The 21,814-nt window shown below is 44.9% G+C and overlaps 1 protein-coding gene across 3 annotated transcripts in view; it reads left to right on the top strand.

Moving 5' to 3' along the window:
* Nucleotides 1–21,814, top strand: part of PHKB (phosphorylase kinase regulatory subunit beta) — a 421,697-nt gene that overhangs the window by 277,843 nt on the left and 122,040 nt on the right. For all 3 annotated transcript variants that reach the window (XM_068260886.1, XM_068260887.1, XM_068260888.1), the window contains 2 exons: nucleotides 6,402–6,560; nucleotides 15,054–15,148. In XM_068260886.1, coding sequence (XP_068116987.1) covers nucleotides 6,402–6,560; nucleotides 15,054–15,148 — 254 coding nt within the window. The remainder of the gene's footprint in view (nucleotides 1–6,401; nucleotides 6,561–15,053; nucleotides 15,149–21,814) is intronic.

Here is a 21,814-nt window from a genome sequence, read left to right as displayed (position 1 = left end):
ACACTGGAGGCCGTGGATTCAGTCGTTGCGTCGTGCTTGGAGACCCTTGTGGCATTTACTAGCGGAGGAGAGGACAGCTCAGGATCCCAGCACCGCCCGCCATAGCCGGCATGTGAGGACTTGTTCAGCCAGCGTAATAGGCTGCGGCCAATCGCAATTCATCCTCCACCCGATCGGACTGTGGACAAGGTCATAGTGATTGGTCGCTGGGCATTATGAGGCACACGGCATTTGTGTGTTTTGATTATTTGCAGAAAGGCGCTCAGCTTGGCCAGAGGCTGAGACAGGGGTCACACTTGTAAAAAAAAAAGTGTAGGTTGCCTTCTTAAGGGCCCGTTTCCACTATCGCGAATCCGCATGCGGATTCGCATAGCCAATACAAGTGGATGGCACTGTTTCCACTAGTCAGTTATCCTGAGCGTTTTTCTGTGCGGAAGAAATCTGCATGGAAGAGCCCTCAGAATTCGCACGCCGCTATGCGAATCGCCGGTAATGTATTTAACCACTTAAGGACCGCAGGAGTTTTCTATTATCTTTGCTGCGTGGGCTCTTCAGCCCTCAGCACAATTTGTGTGGCAGGCAGGGCGATCAGACTTCCCCCCCCCCTTTTTTCCCCACTAGGGGGATGTCCTGCTGGGGTGGGTCTGAACGCCGCCGGCTTGTTGTGCCTAGCGGGAGGGGGGGGGTGCTCCTCAAAGCCCCCCTCCGCAGCGCTATTCCTCTCCTAACCTCTCTTTCCTCCTCACTATGGGCAGTACAGGACGGTAATCCATCCTGTACCGCCTCTGATAGGCTTCAGCCTATCAGACGTCAGCGATCCTCGGCCAATCAGAGGCCGGGGATCGCCGATCTCCTTTACGGCGCTGCTGTGACAGCAGTGCCGTGCGACGTAAACACCGGGGATATCTTTCTTCATGGAGACTCCCTCCGTGAACTGACAGGAAGCGGCCGTTTCCATGGAAATACCACTGCGACCAGCCGCCGCCTATCGGCGTTGGCTGGTCGTTAAGTGGTTAATAGGGAAATTGCATGCGATTTTGGCATGCGTATTTTACCGAAATTTTGCATGCAATTTCGCATAAGAACTAATGTTAAATTGCACAGGCAGTGACATGGTTAAAAGCGCATCAGTACTAACCTATGCGAAATCGCGGTAAAATACGCATGCGGAATTGCACCCGCATGCGATTTCGTCAGCGGTGAATCAGCGGCGATTCCGCATCGCACAAGTGGAAATGGGCCCTAAAACTGAAGCTTGCAAGGAGACAAAAAAAAGGGGACAAATCAAGAGCCCCTGATAGTTTAGTATGTTAGAAAGGTGGTGATTGCATAAAACAAATTTACAATGATGGGTTACCACTAAGACAACCACTTTATCTGCAGGTGGGGAGATTAGACCCAACCTTACTCAGGTTATGTGTCGCTCTCTGTAGACCGGAAGGAAGATGGGGTCACCCCCCTCCACCAAGGGTGGGCTAAGTTAACCAGTTTGCATTCCACGGATTTTACCCCCGTTTTTCACACTTTAGCTGTGTTGTGTTTATACAGCAGTAAACGTATGCCATTTTAGTGATATACTGTATTTTTGGGTTTTGTTTTTTTTTTTTACTGTTTTTCCAGTACAGTCTAAACTTTCTTTAGGTAATATTTTTTTATTTTATAGTCATTTTATGGGGAAAAATTAGGCATAAATGCAGAAAAAAAAACATTTTTTCATTCTTCACCCTTCCTAATTTTCACATCACATGTCCCATCATTATGAAACACATAAAAATAAAATTGTTTGGCCCTTCCCGGTTAAAACGATACCCCATATGCCATATTTTATTTCTAGTTGAGCATGTAGCGGACAGTTATCCCCAGCCTGCGCAGTTGTGGCGGTCGCATGCATTCGCTAGGGCGACAGTTCGGGTGCCATAGTGCTGTACAGATGCATCGCTAGGCAATGGCAGAGCGATACATCTGTAGAGCATTGGAGCCCCAAACTTTTGCCCTAGTGATTGCATCTGATCGCTACAGTCGGCAGCCGTTAATAGGTTATAAACCGGTATAGGCATTGCAGGGGTTAGTAATGGGTTAGTAGGCTAGGCTGGGGTTAAAAATTAACTAGGGATTAAACACTTTTAGTTTTATTGGGACTGTCAATTTAATTTTTTTTTCTAACTTTATTGAATGATTGTTGCTATTAGGTAACAACAATCATTCACAGGACCGTGCATGTGCACTCGCGGGCAGCTTTTAATACAGGACGTAGATTCAATGTCCTGAAACATACAGCAGCACTTAGTAGAATCTATATCCTGAAATCTTAAGTGGTTAACACACATCAAACATCTCTATTGCTGGTTTTTGCGGTAATTCAGCTTTAAGTGAATGGCTGTAGTCTCCCATGAGTCTTATCGGTCGTCACAGCAACCGCCTGTACCATGTGACGCCGATGCATGTAGCAATGCCACTACATGTATCGTCGTCATGTACTACAGGTACTCGCGCTGAAGGAGGCCAGGAGTCAGGCCAGATGACAGGTAAGCCTTCAATGCTGGACACGGCATGAGGTGGGAGGGAATAGGATGCAGAACACAGGTAAGTAAAATGGGATTTGGAGAGAAGAGGAGAGAGATTGTTCAGATAGTGAACAAGTTAGGCTTGGGGGGACCACTGAGAGACGTAAGTAAGTAAGTAAAGGTGGCCATACACCTTTGCCATTAGATTGACCAACAGATAGATCCCTCTCTGATTGAATCTGATCAGAGAGGGATCGTAATCTTCCGCACGGACAGATCGACGGGAATTGTCAGGAAATATTGATTTAGGACGGAAATCGATCGTTCTGTCAGCGTTTGCGCTTTCACAGCAGATTCGATCACAGTGATCGAATCTGCTGTATATCAGCGGGAAAATCGTTAGGTGTATGGGCCTCTTAAGGGAGTTTGATGGCAACAGAATTGTTGGCATCACCAGGAATGTTAGAATGGTCCATGATAGTGGTAGAGATTTAAGCAGGAGAAGCCATGCAGAGAAGAGATCTAATACCACATACAAACGCTCAACAAAAGTCCTTTACTATCAACAACTTTACAAACTACTACAATTAAAAAAGTTGGAAATATACATCTTGGTGTGCAAATGACTATCATATACACAGAACGACTTGACGAACAACTATAAATTTACATACCGTTACTCGACGGGTGAACGACCAATCTGTTCTAATTAGTAATGGCAGTCATTGACAAGTCGTAGGAGACTTCTGTACACATTGCCACGTTGGACACAACTTCTCTCTGTCGTTTGTCAAGTCAGTCCAACAGTTGGATTGACTTGAGCTGCGTCTTATCAGTCATTGGACGCCTCTTATCAGTGATAACGTCTTGTCGTTTGCACGTCTTTTACTTGACAAAAATCATCCAACTTCTTCAAGCTGTTTGATAATCGTGCATTTGAAAGACTTTTGTTGAGCGTGTGTATGAGTGTTAAGGGCCAGGCAGGCAATAGACAACAGTGAACTTCTGTGTCAGAAAAAGTGGTGAAATAATAGCCCTCTCCATGCTTAGCTGTAGCCGCTCATCAAACTTTCCTCGTAGATCTCTGACGGCCTCTCGGGTAGCCCCTCCTCCATCTTGTTCTGCCCCGCCGATGGCCGTTGGCCTGACATCCCATCCCGCATTCATTTAGCAGGCCTTTATTGTTCTAATCATTCATTGTAAGCTGTCAGAGTCCTCTGGTCTTGTGTTGTCCGCGGCGGATGGTTGGACCTCGCTATGCGTTATTCATGGGCTGATATCCGCCTCCGGACGGTGGGAGTCCTGATTTATGTCATCCATTATTCCTCTCTACTGATGGATCTTCCTCCGCTGACACGTGGCAGCCCAGCTTACCATCCGCTCGGCTCGCCATCGGCTCCGGCTGACATGCTCCGTTTCTGAATATAATGTATATGTAATGCGCTGTTCCCAGGGCCGCCTTCAGGGATGTTCTGCAAACATTTGCGGTACTCCTCTTCCATAACTTCGGTTTAAAGGGGAACCTGAAGTGAGGGTGGTATGGAGGCGGGCATATTTTTTTTTTCTATTTTAAACAATACCAGTTGCCTGGCTGCGCTACTGATTCTCTGCCACTAAAGATGACAATACATCTATGGATTTTGTGGCCTGATTGGCCATCCAATCGGATAATTTGGCAAATGCGTGGATCGGACATCTTTGCTTTGCATTGTGGAACAGATATGGTTAATGTTACGGATCCTCTTGGTCCTTCATCAGGTATACATCAGCAACTAATCACCTCTCGTATCTCCCTGTGTCCTCCTCTGTCCCCCCTTGTGTCCTTTGTGTCCCCTTGTGTCCTCCATTTGTCCCCCAGGTCCTCCTCTGCATGCGCACAGTACAGGTAGTTCCCAGCATCGCGGGGTTGGAGGTTGGTATTGACAGGCTTTCACAAGTCAGGAACTCTCTGCATTTGGACTGTCGGACGCAGTGACTTTTCCCCCCCAACTTTTGGGGGAGAAAAAGTGAGTCTTATAGTCCGAAAAATACAGTAATTGTTGCTCCCCGGGGCCTCAGCAGCGTCTTTAGCATAGCAGTGTCTCACCTGTGCTGGCAGGTGCACTCCTGTTTCAGTCTGTGGCTCTGTGCACGCCGGTCTTTATCCACCACTGGCTACATCTTCTCTGTGACCTGGTGGCATGTTATTACGAGGATGCCAGCACAGGTGAGATGCTTCTCTGCCAACGTCTCCACAGGGAGCACAGATAATGGGACTCCGAGCACCTCTCATGGGTATGCCTTTAAGCCAGACGACTTGCAACAAGGTCGTGCTATGTCCCCTCTGGAGGAGCCTCTTGCAATGGCCATGTTTGTCACTTCCTCTTCCTGCTTTCAGTGATGCACTTCTCTAACAGAGAAGACTGGGGTGACCCAGAAGTTTTAACATAGCCAAGATGGCAGCCGATTTTATAATTGAAATCGAACGAAAACTGTTTGGTGTAGAACGGCATAAAATGAAAGAGGGGAGCACAAGCTACAGAAAGGTATGCATCTTTTAGTACTTTGCAGTACTGGTTGAAGTCTCTAGGCATACCCATGAGAGGTGCTCGGAGTTAGGTGATCGGGGGATGGGTACAAAGAGCCCCTAATTCCACTTTCTGGTCAGGAGGGTTGGGGGGGCCCATGGTTAAATTTGCTCAAGGGCTCCATTGTTTCTAGAACTGGCCCTGCCCAGGCCCCATGTTTGCATATCCCCACCCATCTCCTCATTAACCATTTGTGCCCAAAATCGACTCGTTATTCAAAATGTACACAAATAAATAAAACAGTCAATGACACTCTCTTGCCCTGCCATTAACGGTCAGTTATTTAATGTTGTTTAATGGCAGCCCAAGAGAGTGCCATTGAAATTGTTTTACATTTTGTATGTGTCAGTTTTGAATTGTGTGTTGAGCACAAATGGTTAAGGATGAAATGGGTGTGGATATGCAAATATGGGGCCTGGGTGTGGTCACACAATCCAGAGCCGTTACATGCATTATGTGTGATTAGTTGCTGATGTACACCTGAAGGAGGACAAATACTGTCTGTAACATGTAGTAACATTACAGCCATTGGTGCGCCACCTCTTTCTTGCTATGTGTATTTAGGGCCGTTCTCTCATTCTCTCATGAAGCAAAGTGAAGCATTTGCATCAGGCGCAGAGATTACAGGGGCAGCGAGGTTGAAATGTGTGTTTACACTAACAGCAGTCAGAGTAGGAGGAGAAGTGAGAGGAGAGCGAGGTGAAGAGGTCATCATTGGGGAAAAGCAGCTTGTTGTGCTGTGTGAGGAGTCTGACAGTGAGTGAGGAGGGGGGAGGCAGGAGGTCATCATTTGGGAAAAGCAGCTTGTTGTGCTGTGTGAGGAGTCTGACAGTGAGTGAGGAGGGGGGAGGCAAGAGAGCGTCATTGGGGAAAAGCAGCTTGTTGTGCTGTGTGAGGAGTCTGACAGTGAGTGAGGAGGGGGGGGGGGGGGCAGGAGAGCAGCAGTGTTCATTTGACTTGCACAGCAGAAGGGAGGAGGTGGCACTGCTGTCCTGAGTGAGGAGGAATGGAGTGGCTGAGGGTGAGCACTTTGTTAGTCACAGACTCACAGCCAGCCAGTGTGCTATTGTGTTGAGCTGCAGCATGTCATGTGAGGACATTAAACGAAGTAGAGTAAATTGTTAGGTGCTCTGCGATCATTCCAAATCGAGGGGGAGGGAGGGGGAGGGGTGTGCACCCTCACAAGTTTGCCTCAGGCAGCAAAATGCTAGCTACCCCGTGTGTATGCACCGAGCTCTGGTAGGCAATCTGACCAAGGCCCGGCATCAGCATCACCACTGGTAAGAGTACCTGGGTCACTGTCTCCTTTTTTCATCTCTTCCTCCTACAGGCTGCCCCGTGGTCCCGGAGTATTACCACGTCCCTGCAGACTTTGTGGAGGGGGAGAAGTTGCAGCCCGGTAGCCAGAAGCGGTTTCCCAGCAACTGTGGGCGAGACGGCAAGCTCTTCCTGTGGGGACAGGCGCTCTACATCATTGCCAAGCTGCTGGGTGAGTTACGGATCACACTGCTCAAAGAGGAACTTCAGCCTAAACAAACATACTGTCATTAAGTTACATTAGTTATGTTAATTAAAATAGGTAAAATAATCTCTTACCCACCCTGTTTTACAGGAACAGGCAAATGTTTGATTTCATGAGGGCAGCCATCTTTTTGGCTGAAAGGAGGTGACAGGGAGCATGAGACAAAACATTGGTAGGTTTTTAGAAATCTGTGCAGAACTGTCTCAGGCATCTTAAGAAATCATTAGATAGTGCAGATTCCTTCTAAAACTGTTGTAAAATTTGAGGAGCTAGGAAGGTCTCTCAGACAGTGCAGTGTGTGAGGGGAATTCCTGTTGCTGAGGTAACCAACACACCTGCTGTATTGATAGCAGCAGGCTCTGAGGAGAAATTCAGCAGGGGGAGGAGCACCACACAAATCATGTCTAGCCTGCGGTTATATCAAGCACTTCTTAATCTGCACCAGTTTAGGGATGGATTTGCACTTTTCTTAACTGTAGTGCAGCTCTAGAAAGTCATGCTAAATTGCCACTATTACCTAGGATTTAAGAAGGTTCTTATTATCATGCAGAACTGTTCTCCGTGCTGGTTAGAACAGATTAAGAAGAAAAAACTGTTGGTATTACGTTGATAAATCTCCCCCCACAGTTCCAACTGTCCTGTGTCCTGATCATCCCTCGCAGTTGCTAGGCAACAAGAACAGCAGCATAGGAAATCCCATCGTGCTTCGCACAGCATCAGGCGAAAAATGCCCGGGCAGTTTTCTTTGATGGGGCAGAGCTTATCTGCAGCTAAAAATGAGGCTGTTATGTAAGAAAAACAAAGTTCTGATGCTGTGAAACTGATAAAAGAAACACCAAGCCTTTTCAGTGCTGCCGAGTAGATTTTTAGTCTGGAGGTTCACTTTAAGCTGGTGGTGATGGGATCTTATATAACAAAGAAAATTGCTTTTTGTTTTGTTGTTTTTTGTTTTTTCACATAAGTAGGAATTCTAGAGGTGGCGCTACAGATATTTCCCCCCAATATACATTGGAGGAGGAATGAATTGTAATTGTACCCCAATCTAGAGCAAAGATCGCATGTAGCTAGAGGGGGGTGCACCTCTAGTCATAGGCCTCTGTTAAACCTTGAGGCAGGCGTATAACTAGCGCCCCCCCCCCCCCCCCCCCCAAAAAAAAGTCCTTTCACCACACCACCTAGTGACTGCATGAGAAAGCGGAGTGGCTCCCTCCCATTAGGGTGAACGTAGGGAGGATGGCTCAGCCAGTCATATGTTATTGAAGAAGAGCTGTCGGCAATACTATCTCAGAAAAAAAAAAACACATATATAAGATGTATGGTTTGATTTTAGTGATTTTTCTATAGTAAAAATATTTTGACTTTGCCTATCTTGAAGCTAATCATGACATAATTTCCCCCTTTACTCTGTCTGTATATCATTGCCTGCCCTCCCCCCATCTTCAGACACTCCCACCCAGCTCTGCAGTAGAAAGTACTTTGTCTCAGCATGAGAAATACTGGCCAATCAGAGTGGAACAGAGGTGTGGGAGGGGAAAACAGGAGGGAAAGAGGCTTCAGCCAATCAGGCTGCATTAAGTTATGTCTAAGGGGAAAGTAGAGAAGAAAAAAAGAAAACCCAGCATGCCCTGCAACTTCCTTTGTGCGGCAGGCCACAAAAGCCAGGGAAACTGGGGAATGATGTTTTATGGAGAAGAAAAGTAAGAGTGATATAGAACTTTTGAATTGCCTGGTTAGCATCCTTATTACATGTTTACTAGATACACATAAATAATTGATTGTATGCCTGACAGTTACACCACCAGCAGCAATCGCATCGTATTTGGTAAAGTGGTGCTTCAAACTCAAACTCCACCTTTTCTTAGAAGATAAGCGAAATGAGGTAATGCAACGTCCCACTGTGAAAGAGGCCTTAAGCTCCATATTCAATGTTGCAATTTTGCTAATTATTTTTCCAGTGACCGTTGATTTTTTTTGTGCGACGAGTGATCATGTTCGTGGTTTCGCGACACGGGTACATGTGCGCGATTAGGCGAACAATACTCCCCGACAAAAGTGCTGCAATCATATGAGGTCTTGTTTGCGCCCGTCGTGTTCCGCCGCGTGTTTCCATGGGTAGGAAGGTGGTTCAGAGAACGCTCGTTCATCAGGCCACGTCGCTGAGTGTTCCCAATCCATCAAGCAGTGAGAACGGGGCTTTAGCTTGTAAGCACACAGGGGCAGGCCTCCTTCCTCGTTTGTGTCTTGTGTTACATTTATCAGTGTAGTTACAATGTCTACCAATTCTGTATTATGTACCAGTGTCTGTATTTATGGGTATTATTATTTACTCCATGTGTTCACACACAGATCGCAAATCACAGTTGCTTAACGATTGCAATTGTGCAGCGTGATCTTTCAGGCGATTGCGCTTTGCAGTCCCGTTTAACTACTTTACGACCACCTCACGCCAATTGGTGTGACCGCAGCGGCAGCCCCAGGACCACCTAACGCCAATTGGCGTCAAGTCCGCGCGCATGCGTGATCCTTCCCTGCCGCTTCACGGAACGGAGTTCCATGAATAGCCTGCTAGCCGACGATCGCGGCTAGCAGGCTGCTTGTAAACGTAAGGGGAAAGAAATCCCCTTTGTTTACAAGCGTACAGCGTTGCCGGGGGCCGCAGCGCTGTAAGAGATCGGCGATCCCCGGCCTCTGATTGGCCGGGGAGCGCCCTCCTCTCATAGGCTGATGCCTATGAGAGGCGGAACAGGACGGATCGCTGTCCTGTTCCAATTCTACTGCACGGAGGGGAGGAGGGAAGGGGACGGGGAGAGAGAAAGCCTCGCTGAGGCATGTGAAAAAAAAAATTAACAAAGCCTGCAGCGATCGGACCCTTTCGGCGGCATGTCCCCTTTGGGACAAAAAAAGGAGGTGAGTCCTATCGCTGGGCTCCCAAGTTGGGCTGTGCAGAAGCCTGAGAAGTCTGCACAGCCCAGCAATGCAAAAATGAGCCTGTTTTTTAGGGGGGGGTTACCACTGCGGTCGTCAAGTGGTTAAAAGAACAAGAATCACATCGCGACGGCCGCTAAAAAGCTGCGCGCACGCATTGCAATGAGAATGATCCCATATGCATACATTTATCACAGAGCTTTGCTGATCGCCGCCGCTCAGCAATGCTCTGAAACACTTATGAGTGTGAACCAGCTCTGAGGCCTGTAACCCACTGCAAGTCGCAAATGGCAATTGTAATCAATTTCATGAGCGGTTTTTTGGCTATTTTGGAAGCGATTTTAAAAACGTGTAAGCTTTTTGCCAGTGATTGTGATTTGCAATTTCAATTCTGACTGGTCATTTTAATTTTTATTTTTTTTTACAGTTTGCATTACCGTATGTACTCGAGTCTAGAAATTTTAGGTCTGACTCTCATAATGCAAGTATAGGGGTCGACTTATACATGAGTCACTGGCAACACTGAGCACACTGAGTAATGTGTGTACTAATAGTGGCATTCCCATTTGCAGCAATTTACCCAGTGGTAAGTGACACTTAGAGGAAAGGAAATGCCAAGAAAACACAGGTCTTAAAGTCCTAGCCACAACAATTAACAAGGAAAGGGGGGGGGGGGGGATACTGGGCTGCAGGAAAGGGAGTGAATAATTGCAGCACTTGGGGGTCTGGAGGAGGTATTTGCTGCACTTAAAGGACATGAGGGGTTAATGGCTGCAATACTGTATGCAGTACAGTCAATAACCCCTCCTGAGCCATTAACTTTGCTGGGTAGACTTATACTTGAGTCAATAAAAAATTCCAGCTTAAAGAGACACTGAAGCGAAAAAAAAAATGATATTATGATTTGTATGTGTAGTACAGCTAAGAAATAAAACATTAAGATCAGATACATCATGAAAATCATGTATGATTTTTGATCCACTTCTCACATGTACACCACTTTGTATTGGTCTTTCACGTGGAATTCCAATAAAATTGATTCTTGTTTGTGGCAGTAATGTGACAAAATGTGGAAAACTTCAAGGGGGCCGAATACTTTTGCAACCCACTGTGTTTAACTCATTAGTTTATTTTAATCTCTGGTTCACTTTAAATCGATCCCTAAATGTTCAAAAAGCACTCTAATGGGTTCCAGGCCTAAATCTGCACAGCGCCATGGAATATGTTGGTGTTTTTAAATGAATAATAATAGTATGCGAGTCTACAGAGTATGACAAGATGTGGCAGTACTCCGCAGCCGTAATCATCTCTCTTACGTGACACTGGCTGACCACAGACTGATAAATTGCTACCACCCTGTGTGCACTTTAGCCAGTGACCCTCACGGGGGTGACATCCTCCGCAGCCGCACGCCCCGGGTGTCACTGTGACTGGAGAATGGGCTGTAATCCGCCAGCCGCCCTCAGTAATGTGTCTTGTTCAATCACCCCTTCCGCCTAAATGCCTCTCAAATGGCTCTTGTCTCAGCGAGGCGACTGTTTGTTGAGGAGGTCATCGTGCTCCGCAGAACGCCCGTGTCAGCGCCGCTTCTCTATCAAACGCCTGAGATTCATCCCTAAGCCTTAAATTACCCGTCTCTGCTGAGAAGGATGAAGCATGACTGCGAGTCATGTGACATAAACCTGCCTGGAATATTAGTCTTGATCATTAGGTGTAAAGAGCGCTAATGTCCGCAGACAAAAACTGCAGTATAAGCTGATCTCTTTAAGTACAGGCATAGACTTGCAGCTTATCCTGTACATTCTGGAGGTAGCAGGGATCAGCACACACTACAGTTAATTTACTATAACTATCCGCACAGAGTAACAGCTTATACTGTACATACTGGAAGAAGCGGAGATCAGCACACACTGCAGCTAGTTTACTATCAGTATAAGCACAGAGTAACAGCTTATACTGTACATACTGGAGGTAGTAGAGGTCAGCACACAGTGCAGCTAGTTTATGATCAGTGCAGGCACAGAGCAACAGCTTATGCTGGACATACTGGGGGTAGCAGAGATCAGCACACACTGCAGCTAGATTGCTATCAGTACAGGCACAGAGTAACAGCTTATACTGTACATACTAGAGGTTGCAGAGATAAGCACACACTGCAGCTAGTTTACTATGAGTACAGGCACAGAGTAACAGCTTATACTGTACATACAGGAGGTAGCAGAGATCAGCACACCTTGCAGCTAGTTTACTATCAGTACAGGCACAGAGTAAAACAACTTATACTAGACATACTAGAAGTAGCAGAGATCAGCACACACTGCAGCTATTTTACTATCAGTACAGGCACAAAGTAACAGCTTATACTGGACAATACTAGAGGTAGCAGAGATAAGCACACACTGCAGCAAGTTTAGTATCAGTACAGGTACAGAGTAACAGCTTATACTGTACGTACTGGAGGTAGCAGAGACTAGCACACACTGCAGCTAGTTTACTATATCTATAGACATATGATGTAGTTGCTGCTGCACTACAGGAGTACATCTCACTGCAAAGCATGTCCTGCGAGGTCTGTGTGATGTAGATGCTGCTGCAGTACAGGAATACGTCTCGCGGTACAGCATGCCCTGCGGGGTCTGTGCTGCGGGGGGCAGTGTGGAGCAGCCTATTAGCTCTCCCTAGAAGAGCGGGTTTAATGGCTGCGCCTGTGTGCAGCGTCACAGCACGCTCCCCCGGCAACACGCAGCCAGACTCCACATTGCCTCCCTAATAGCCCAGTGACTCATCCTTTGCTTTTCACAAATGAAGGAATGCTGTAATTGTGTTGCTTGTTTCTGGGGCCTCGATTAAAATGAAACCATTTCAGGGGAGACGCTGCGTTTGTTTTATTCTGAGAAATTCTCTTTGTATCTCACTTCCTGCACAGAGCTGGTTGTTCTCTCGCCGGCATCCGGATTTATTGCAGCGTGTGTGGGGTGCTTGTCAGACCACCTTAAAGTGGTCTGAATCTCCGACATAACATTCAATAAAAATGTGTTTTCCTACTTTTTATTACTCATATAGTTATCATATTTGCTTTGGTGCACAAGTAATATTGTCTGTCTACAAATTACAAGTTTCCAAAGTGTAGTTTATCTTGCCCTGAAAGCTGCCATTGCATTTTATTCAAACTGCTTTTTATTATATATTAATGGGGCACTATGGCGAAACATTTTAAAATACGGTATGTGCAAACATAGACAAATAAGAAGTATGTTTTTTCCAGAATAAAATGTGCCATTAAATTACTTTTCTCCTATGTTGCTGTCACTTACAGTAGGTAGTAGAAATCTGACAGAGGCAAAAAGTTTTGGACTAGTCCATCTCTTCATAGGGGATTCTCAGCAAGGCTTTTATTCTTTATAAAGATATTTACTGAAAAGGATTTAAACAATGATGCTGGCCAGCTTCCCTGCTCGCTACACAGTTTTTTGGCAGTTGGACAGAGCAACTGCCATTCACTAAGTTCTTTTGAAAATAAATAAATCCCTGAGAGTCCCCCCATGAAGAGATGGACTAGTCCAAAACCTGTCACTTCTGTCATATTTCTACTACCTACTGTAAATGACAGCAACATAGGAGAAAAGTAATTTATGGCTCATTTTACTCTGGAAACTCAGCACACAAGTGATAACCCCCCCCTATTTCTGCCCACCAACCGAGCTTTGGGCTTGATTCAGTAAACGGTGCTAACCCAGTTAGCACGCCTAAAGACTTTGGGCGTGATAACTAGGGTGCTAACTGGGTCAGCACTGTTTACTAAATTTACATCGCGCGCAAAGTCCCACACTGAAAACTTTGCGTGCCCACAGCGCGGTGTGCGCGAAATGTCACATCGCGGTGCGACGAAAACGGTGCGTTGATGCGCCTATAAGGTCGCATTGCGTGCGACTTTAACGTCACATGGTGCGACATTAAGGTCGCACCCAATGCGACCTTATAGGCGCATCGGGTGCACTGTTATTGCGGTGCGCGCGGGACTGTGCGCGCGATGTGAATTTAGTAAAGGGTGCTAACCTAGTTAGCACCCTAGTTATCACGCCTAAAGTCTTTAGATGTGAATTTATCATGCCTAAACTAACTTTAGGCATGATATAGGGATTTTCACAGGTGTGCTAACACTTAGCACGGTTTACTGAATCGAGCCCTTTCTGTTGGTGGGCTCTGATCACTGCTGCCTTGTTTACTTATTTATCTTTTTGTCGTTTTTTTGTTTTGTTTTTTTGTCGCTCTTTTTTATTCATTTTTTTTTCCCTGCCCTCCCCTCGCCAGCCAATGACAGCAATCGTCTGTCATAGGCATCAGCCTATGAGAGCCGATCGCTCTTGAGCCAGGTGACACAGCTGTCCCCAGTACAGTGCTGCCATAGATCGCAGCGCTGTACAATGTAAATAGTGTAAAGCCCCCCAGGAGACTGAATCATGCCCACAGTGATTGCAGACACCAGTGTTCTCCGTGCGGCTTCCTCTAGTGCCGGCTTCTAATGACGCGTCATCAATGAGGGGTCATTAGAAGCCTGGCACCAGGGATGTCCGATCTGAATTTTGATTTTCCCGATTGAATTCCATAAAAGTGAACGGAAATTGATTAGGAAAATAATCAAAATTCAGATCAGACATGTTGGAAAAAATCTATCTGGCAGTTAAATCCACCAGAAAATTGTATTGTGTGTACCTAGCATTAAAGGGAAGGTCCAAGCAAAAAAAAAAAAATGAGTTTCACTTACCTGGGGCTTCTACCAGCCCCATGCAGCCATCCTGTGCCCTCATAGTCACTCACTGCTGCTCCAGTCCCCCGCTGGCAGCTTTCTGACCTCCGAGGTCGGCGGGACGCATTGCGTACATTTTTACGCATTCCCACTAGTGCAGGAACATTAACACATACATTTTTACGCGTTACTGGTTCAATGCGTAAATTTTTGTTCCTGCACTAGCTGGAATGCGTAAAAATGTACGCAATGTGGCCCTGACCTCCGAGGTCGGCAAGCTGCCAGCGGGGGACTGGAGCAGCAGCGAGTGACTACGAGGGCACAGGATGACTGCATGGGGCTGGTAGAAGCAGAACTAGCTGGTGGCCGGGGACTGGAGCAGCAGTGAGTGACTACGAGGGCACAGGATGGCTACATGGGGCTGGTAGAAGCCCCAGATAAGTGAAACTCTTTTTTTTTTTTTTTTGCTTGGACCTTCCCTTTAAGCAGACACCCCCCTATGGAAGTGATTGAGGCATACGCTGAGCACTTTGGCTACCGGAGCTGTTAATGAGATAAAAGCATTATAAAAATGTTGGCTCTTTAATCAGGAGAGGTTAACGTCTTCAACATTTCGGGATAAACCAAATTCTTCTCCTCCACTAAGTTTATTATGGGATTAAATGGAATTTAAATATCCGTTCAAATTGGAGTTTTATTTTATTTTGCCCGGGGTTGGGTTTTGGTCTGTAAGGAAATTGCTGCGTTCCCTTGGGTTTAATCATCGCTCTGATTCTTCTGTTATTCAGTGGAACAACTCATCAGCCCGAAGGACGTTGATCCCTTACATCGCTTTGTGTCTCGCCAGGACCAGAGGAACATCCGAATGCGATATTCTAATCAGGTAACTGCTCGCCGCACGGCCATTACCACAAACTGTCGGCGAGGTGCAAATCAATCCAACTTGCTCGCATATTGTCCGCAGCTTGTCATTGGGCCCATCAGAATTGTCAGAAAGTGCATTGGATTGACCTATTTTTGAACTGCATACAATTTGCATCATATTTGCATGCAAGCTGGAGTTGTTAGCATGTTAAAGAAACACTCTATTCATCATATGTATGGCTGGTGAATTGTCGCATCCTGGGAAGTTTTGAACTTGCGATGGTACAACAGCCAGTTCAAACCGGATGCTACAATGGGTTCTATTCACAAAAACTTCTCATAAATGACTTATTTTTTTTACCTAATTACTAAAAATAACCTTTCAGCACATTTACAAGCAAAATAATCACTCCAAGTAAATTGTTCCTGATTAATTTCAAGATTACTTTTCTTACCTTAAAGCGGAACTGAAGATTTTTAAAAAAAAAAAAGTTTAACTTAGCTGGGGCTTCTGCCAGCCCCCTGCAGCCGCCCTGTGCTCTTAACGTCCAGAAACAATGCTCCGGTCCCCCCCACCATGGCTCTGTTTGTGTTTCGCCGACTTTGAAGTCGAAGTCCACAGCGCCTGCGGGGCCCTGGCTGCGTGCGCCCTCATTCATGTCAGCGTGGCCGCTCTGCACATGCACAGTACACGTACTACAGGACGTGTACTGTACCACTACTTGAAGAAGGTGTCTTCCAGAAACTGGCAGTAGGACTGGGAGTTGACCTTGACTCCATCCTCAACCCGAAAAGGCCCCACAAACTCATCTTTGATGATACCAGCCCAAACCAGTACTCCACCTTCACCTTGCTGGCATCTGAGTCAGACTGGAGCTCTCTGCCCTTTACCAATCCAGCCACGGGCCCATCCATCTGGCCCATCAAGACTCACTCTCATTTCATCAGTCCATTGAACCTTAGAAAAATCAGTCTTGAGATATTTCTTGGCCCAGTCTTGATGTTTCAGCTTGTGTGTCTTCTTCAGTGGTGGTCGTCTTTCAGCCTTTCTTACCTTGGCCATGTCTCTGAGTATTGCACACCTTGTGCTTTTGGGCACTCCAGTGATGTTGCAGCTCTGAAATATGGCCAAACTGGTGGCAAGTGGCATCTTGGCAGCTGCACGCTTGACTTTTCTCAGTTCATGGGCAGTTATTTTGTGCCTTGGTTTTTCCACACGCTTCTTGCGACCCTGTTGACTATTTTGGATGAAATGCTTGATTGTTCGATGATCACGCTTCAGAAGCTTTGCAATTTTAAGCAGGGCTGTGGAGTCGTGGAGTCGGAGTCGGAGCAATTTTGGGTCCCTGGAATCGGAGTCGGCAAAAAATGCACCGACTCCGACTCCTAATGAATTTGTAACTGTAATTAAAATAGAAAATATGATAAAATGTTCTATTTTTCAGATAATACTCATTAAAAATAATGTATATATACAGTAATAGCTGTGCTCAGTTCACAAAAATGAAATAAACCAATCAAAATCAGTTACTTGTGCTGCTTCAATAAAGCAGTCCCTGTTTTTTTAAAGTCAGATATACATATCTGATTGTAACTGTATATATGATGTGTACACAGGAATCTCTTATATATACTAAATAACATCTATGCTGTAAGAATAAAGCCTGATGTGTAGCCGTGTCACTAATAGAGATGGTCAATGAGATGGAAATAATTCTGCATTGATGCTGATTTATGCAAATGTATGCACTCCCTTTGCTCGTGAAATCAAATCATTTTATATGTTGTTAAAATCTGGTTTGGTGACTACAAATTAAAGGGTACCTGAGAAGGATGAAAAGAAAAGTGTTATACATACCTGGGGCTTCCTCCAGCCCTCTTCAGGCTAATCAGTCCCTCGCTGTCCTCCTCCACCACCTGGATCTTCTGCTATGAGTCCTGGTAATTCAGCCAGTCAGCGCAGTCCAGCCACGTGCCGCTCCCACAGCCAGGAACATTCTGCACCTGCGCAATAGTGCTGCGCAGGTGTAGTACGCTTCCGGCGGCGGAGTGTGTGCATGCGCACTATGCCAGACTAGCTCAAGTACCTGGACTCATAGCAGAAGATGCAGGTGGTGAAGGAGGACAACGAGGGACTGATTAGCCTGAAGGGGGCTGGAGGAAGCTCCAGGTATGTATAAAACTTTAATTTCATCTGTCTCAGGTTTACTTTGTTACACAGTAGTACTATACATATGCACTCCCCACAGAGCTGCAGGGAATCCACTGAGAATGTTGTGCACATTGAACACAGAGGTGTTGTCTGTCACCCATAAACCTGGTTCAGATTGTGCATGAAGAATGTGTAATAGAGGAAGAATCTCCTCATTCCCCTGCGGAGTACCTGCACATCATTCTTACATGTACCCACAGTTACATTGCCTAGGGCCTGATAGATGTTCTTTGTTCCGGTTTGTACCTTTTACAAGTACTCTTACCAAGGACTAGTTTTAGTCTAAAGGGAATAAATATAGTAGTCTACATATCCTTCTCACTTCAGTTGTCTTGTAAAATTCCTAAGCGTTGGCAGTTAAGAGACAAATTTCACGTTACATACTGTTAATTAACAAAATTGTAATATGCAAATTAGAGGAGTCGGAGTCGGTGGAATCCTAAACTGAGGAGTCGGAGTCTTTGGATTTTTGGACCGACTCCACAGTCCTGATTTTAAGAGTGCTGCATCCCTCTGCAAGATATCTCACTATTTTTGACTTTTCTGAGTATGTCAAGTCCTTCTTTTGACCCATTTTGCCAAAGGAAAGGAAGTTACCTAATAATTATGCACACCTGATATAGGGTGTTGATGTCATTAGACCACACCCCTTCTCATTACAGAGATGCACATCACCTAATATGCTTAATTGGTAGTAGGCTTTCGAGCCTATACAGCTTGGAGTAAGACAACATGCATAAAGGGGATGATGTGGTCAAATACTCATTTGCCTAATAATTCTGCACTCCCTGTTTATATATATATATATATATATATATATATATATATATATATATATATATATATATATATATATATATAGTATTATGTCAGGGGATGAGCAGCACAAACCAAATTATATGCAATACAATGCAAAGCATGCACGCAGCACTGGAGAACCCCAATCTCATAAGAAATATATAAATACAGAGGGGCTGCAGCACACAACAGGAAAACAGTGACAGGGGCTCTTGGTTACGCTTTAACACGTTTAAGATATATATATAGCTGTGTGTGTATTGCAGCTTCCTGCCTGGATCCAGCTTGCAGAGAAGGTTTCTTGGCAGCAGTATTACAGATCTGGGATTCTCTGTGTGAGTCAGTGAGTGGGCTGCCAGATCTCCGGCATTACACGGCTGTACAAGGGGTGAGCAGCTCAATCACCTGCTGCACTCGCTCTTTTCCTGGTCGTCCTCCAGCGGCTGAGGCTTCTCTGGCAGCTGCTGTAGAGAGTGTGCAGACTTCCAGCTGGACTCTGCATGAGATATTCTCCCTTCTCTCCACCTGGGGTGGAGCCGGGACTTTCTTGTCCCTTCACAGCTCTCACTATTGTGTTCCTGTTACCTCAGGCAGGCATAGCTTAAAGGACACCTAAGCTGAGAAGGATATGGATTCTTCCTTTTAAAATACCAGTTGCCTGACTCTCTTGCAGATCCTGTGTCTCTAATACTTTTAGCCACAGCCCCTGAACAAGCATGCAGATCAGATGCTCTGACTGAAGTCAGACTGGACTAGCTGTATGCTTGTTTCAGGTGTATGATTCAGCCAGTACTGCAGCCAAAGAGATCAGCAGGAGTGCCAAGCAACTGGTATTGTTTAAAAGGAAACATCCATATCCCTCTCAGTTTAGGTTCCCTTTAAAGGACAACTGAAGAGAGAGGGAGATGGATGTTTCCTTTTAAACAATACCAGTTGCTTGGCAGTCCTGCTGATCTCTTTGGCTGCAGTACTGGCTGAATCATACACCTGAAACAAGCATACAGCTAGTCCAGTCTGACATCAGTCAGAGCACCTGATCTGCATGCTTGTTCAGGGGCTGTGGCTAAAAGTATTAGAGACACAGGATCTGCAAGAGAGTCAGGCAACTGGTATTATTTTAAAAGGAAGAATCTATATCCTTCTCAGCTTAGGTGTCCTTTAAGCTATGCCTGTCTGAGGTAACAGGAACACAATAGTGAGAGCTGTGAAGGGACAAGAAAGTCCCGGCTCCACCCCAGGTGGAGAGAAGGGAGAATATCTCATGCAGAGTCCAGCTGGAAGTCTGCACACTCTCTACAGCAGCTGCCAGAGAAGCCTCAGCCGCTGGAGGACGACCAGGAAAAGAGCGAGTGCAGCAGGTGATTGAGCTGCTCACCCCTTGTACAGCCGTGTAATGCCGGAGATCTGGCAGCCCACTCACTGACTCACACAGAGAATCCCAGATCTGTAACACTGCTGCCAAGAAACCTTCTCTGCAAGCTGGATCCAGGCAGGAAGCTGCTATACACACACAGCTATATATATATATATATACTTAAAGGGAACCTGTACTTAGTAAAATTATTTAAAATAAACACATTAAGTAGCTTCAAAGGAACATTAAATAGTTACCTTGCCATCAGTTCCTCTCAGAAGCTCACCATTTTCTTCTTACAATGATCCCTTCCAGTTCTGACAACATTTTGTCAGAACTGAAATATATCAATTGCTGTCAGTTATATATCAGTTGCTGTCAGTTATAGCTGAGTGGACAACTGATGGGCCAGGTAATGTCCATGTTTCCCTATGGCTCAGGTGGACGATGTTACAGTTTAACAGTGTGCTGACCAGGAAGCTGTTATGGGGTAATGGCCATTTTCAAAATGGAGGACGGAGAATTCCCTTGATCACAGTGGACAAACAGGACGCATTAGAGGAGGAAGAGATTGAGCAGTAGACTACACAGGAGGTAAGTATGACTTGTGTATGCTTATTTTGACTTTTAATTTGCAGTTCAGGTTTTCTTTAAACGTGTTAAAGTGTAACCAAGAGCCCCTGTCACTGTTTTCCTGTTGTGTGCTGCAGCCCCTCTGTATTTATATATTTCTTATGAGATTGGGGATTTCCAGTGCTACGTGCATGCTTTGCATTGTATTGCATATAATTTGTTTTGTGCTGCATATTGGAGGCTGCAATATGTAACCACTTCCCTACCACAGGTTTTTTCCCCCTTTAAAACCAGAGAAATTTTGACATCGCGCTCCTCCCATTCATTCACCAATAACTTTAATGTTATTTATTACACAGAAATGATCTATGTCTTGTTTTTTTCGATACAATTTAGGCTTTCTTTCGGTGGCACTTTTTGCTAGGAATTATTTTATTCTATATGCATTTTAAAGGGAATAATAAGAAAAAAAAATGAAGAATTCATTCATTATTTCTCAGTTTTCATCTGATATTGTTTTAAAATAAAACTTGCTGCTGTGAATAAAAGCCACACATTTGATTTGCCCATTTGTCCCGGTGATTACAACGTTTAAATTACTTCCCTAGTACAATGTATGGCGCCAATATGTTATCTAGAAATAAAGGTATATTTTTTAGTTTAGTAATTTTTAATACTATATCACTAATCACAAACCTTTATTTGCTAAATAAACCGTAATATAACCTGATGATATACATATTAAATAGTTCATAACATAACTATTTATTTTTAGGGTTTTTTTTGTTTGTTTGTTTTTGTGGTGTCTTTTTTTTTTTTTTTTTTTTTGCAAGTGTTTTTTTGGAGGGTAACTATAGGGTAGGGGGTGTGAAGGGTTAAAATGTAATACAAAATGTACTGCATGTATTTCTATATATAAAGTGTATGTGTGGGTGCATTTTTACTTTTTGGCCACAAGCTGGTGCTACACTTAATTGCAAAGACTGTAAACAGTACCCGGAACTATGAAGTGTATCGGTTTACTTTCCTTTTCTGAATGAAATGCCGGCAGCCCCCTGGCGTTGTGTTTTCATTCATCACAGGCGCTATGATCAGGTTTGGGAACAAGCTGTTCCCATTCACCGATCACAGAACGGTGGGATTGCGGCGGTGGGAACAGCGAGGTAAACAGTTACGTGTATTTACGTTCCTGGTCGCAAAACGCTGTGCAGTGGGGCGAAAATACAATGTACAGCTGTGTTACTTTAAACAATACCAGTTGTCTGGCAGTCTTGCTGATCTACTTGGCTGCAGTAGTGTCTGAATCACACTATGCCTGATACACAATATGCAATTTCCCATCATATTGACAGGTCAAGAAGATAATTTTCGACAGGTCCGGTCTCATTTCAGATTGTTTTTCTGATCCATTTTGTACAAAATCAATTGGAAACCTAATTGGACCTGTCGGAAAATGATCGATTCGACCCGCTGATCTGATGAGAAATTGAATGGTGTGTGCCAGGCATTATGCTAGGTACACACTATGAGATTTTCTGACATATTTTCTGTGAGATCCATTATTTCCAACATGTCTGATCTGATTTCCGATTTTTTTTTCAGATTGATTTCCAAGTGTTTTACATTTACTACTATCGGAAATCAATCAGAAAACGATTAGAAATCAGATCGGACATGTTTGAAATAATCAATCTGACAGAAAATCTCATAAGGGGCCCATACACCTAACGATTTTCTCGCCGATATAC

Source organism: Hyperolius riggenbachi, chromosome 11, assembly GCF_040937935.1.
Source record: "Hyperolius riggenbachi isolate aHypRig1 chromosome 11, aHypRig1.pri, whole genome shotgun sequence".
Lineage (NCBI taxonomy): Eukaryota > Metazoa > Chordata > Amphibia > Anura > Hyperoliidae > Hyperolius > Hyperolius riggenbachi.
The sequence above is the reverse complement of the archived record's forward strand: the minus strand, read 5'-3'. Positions and strand labels throughout refer to the sequence as shown.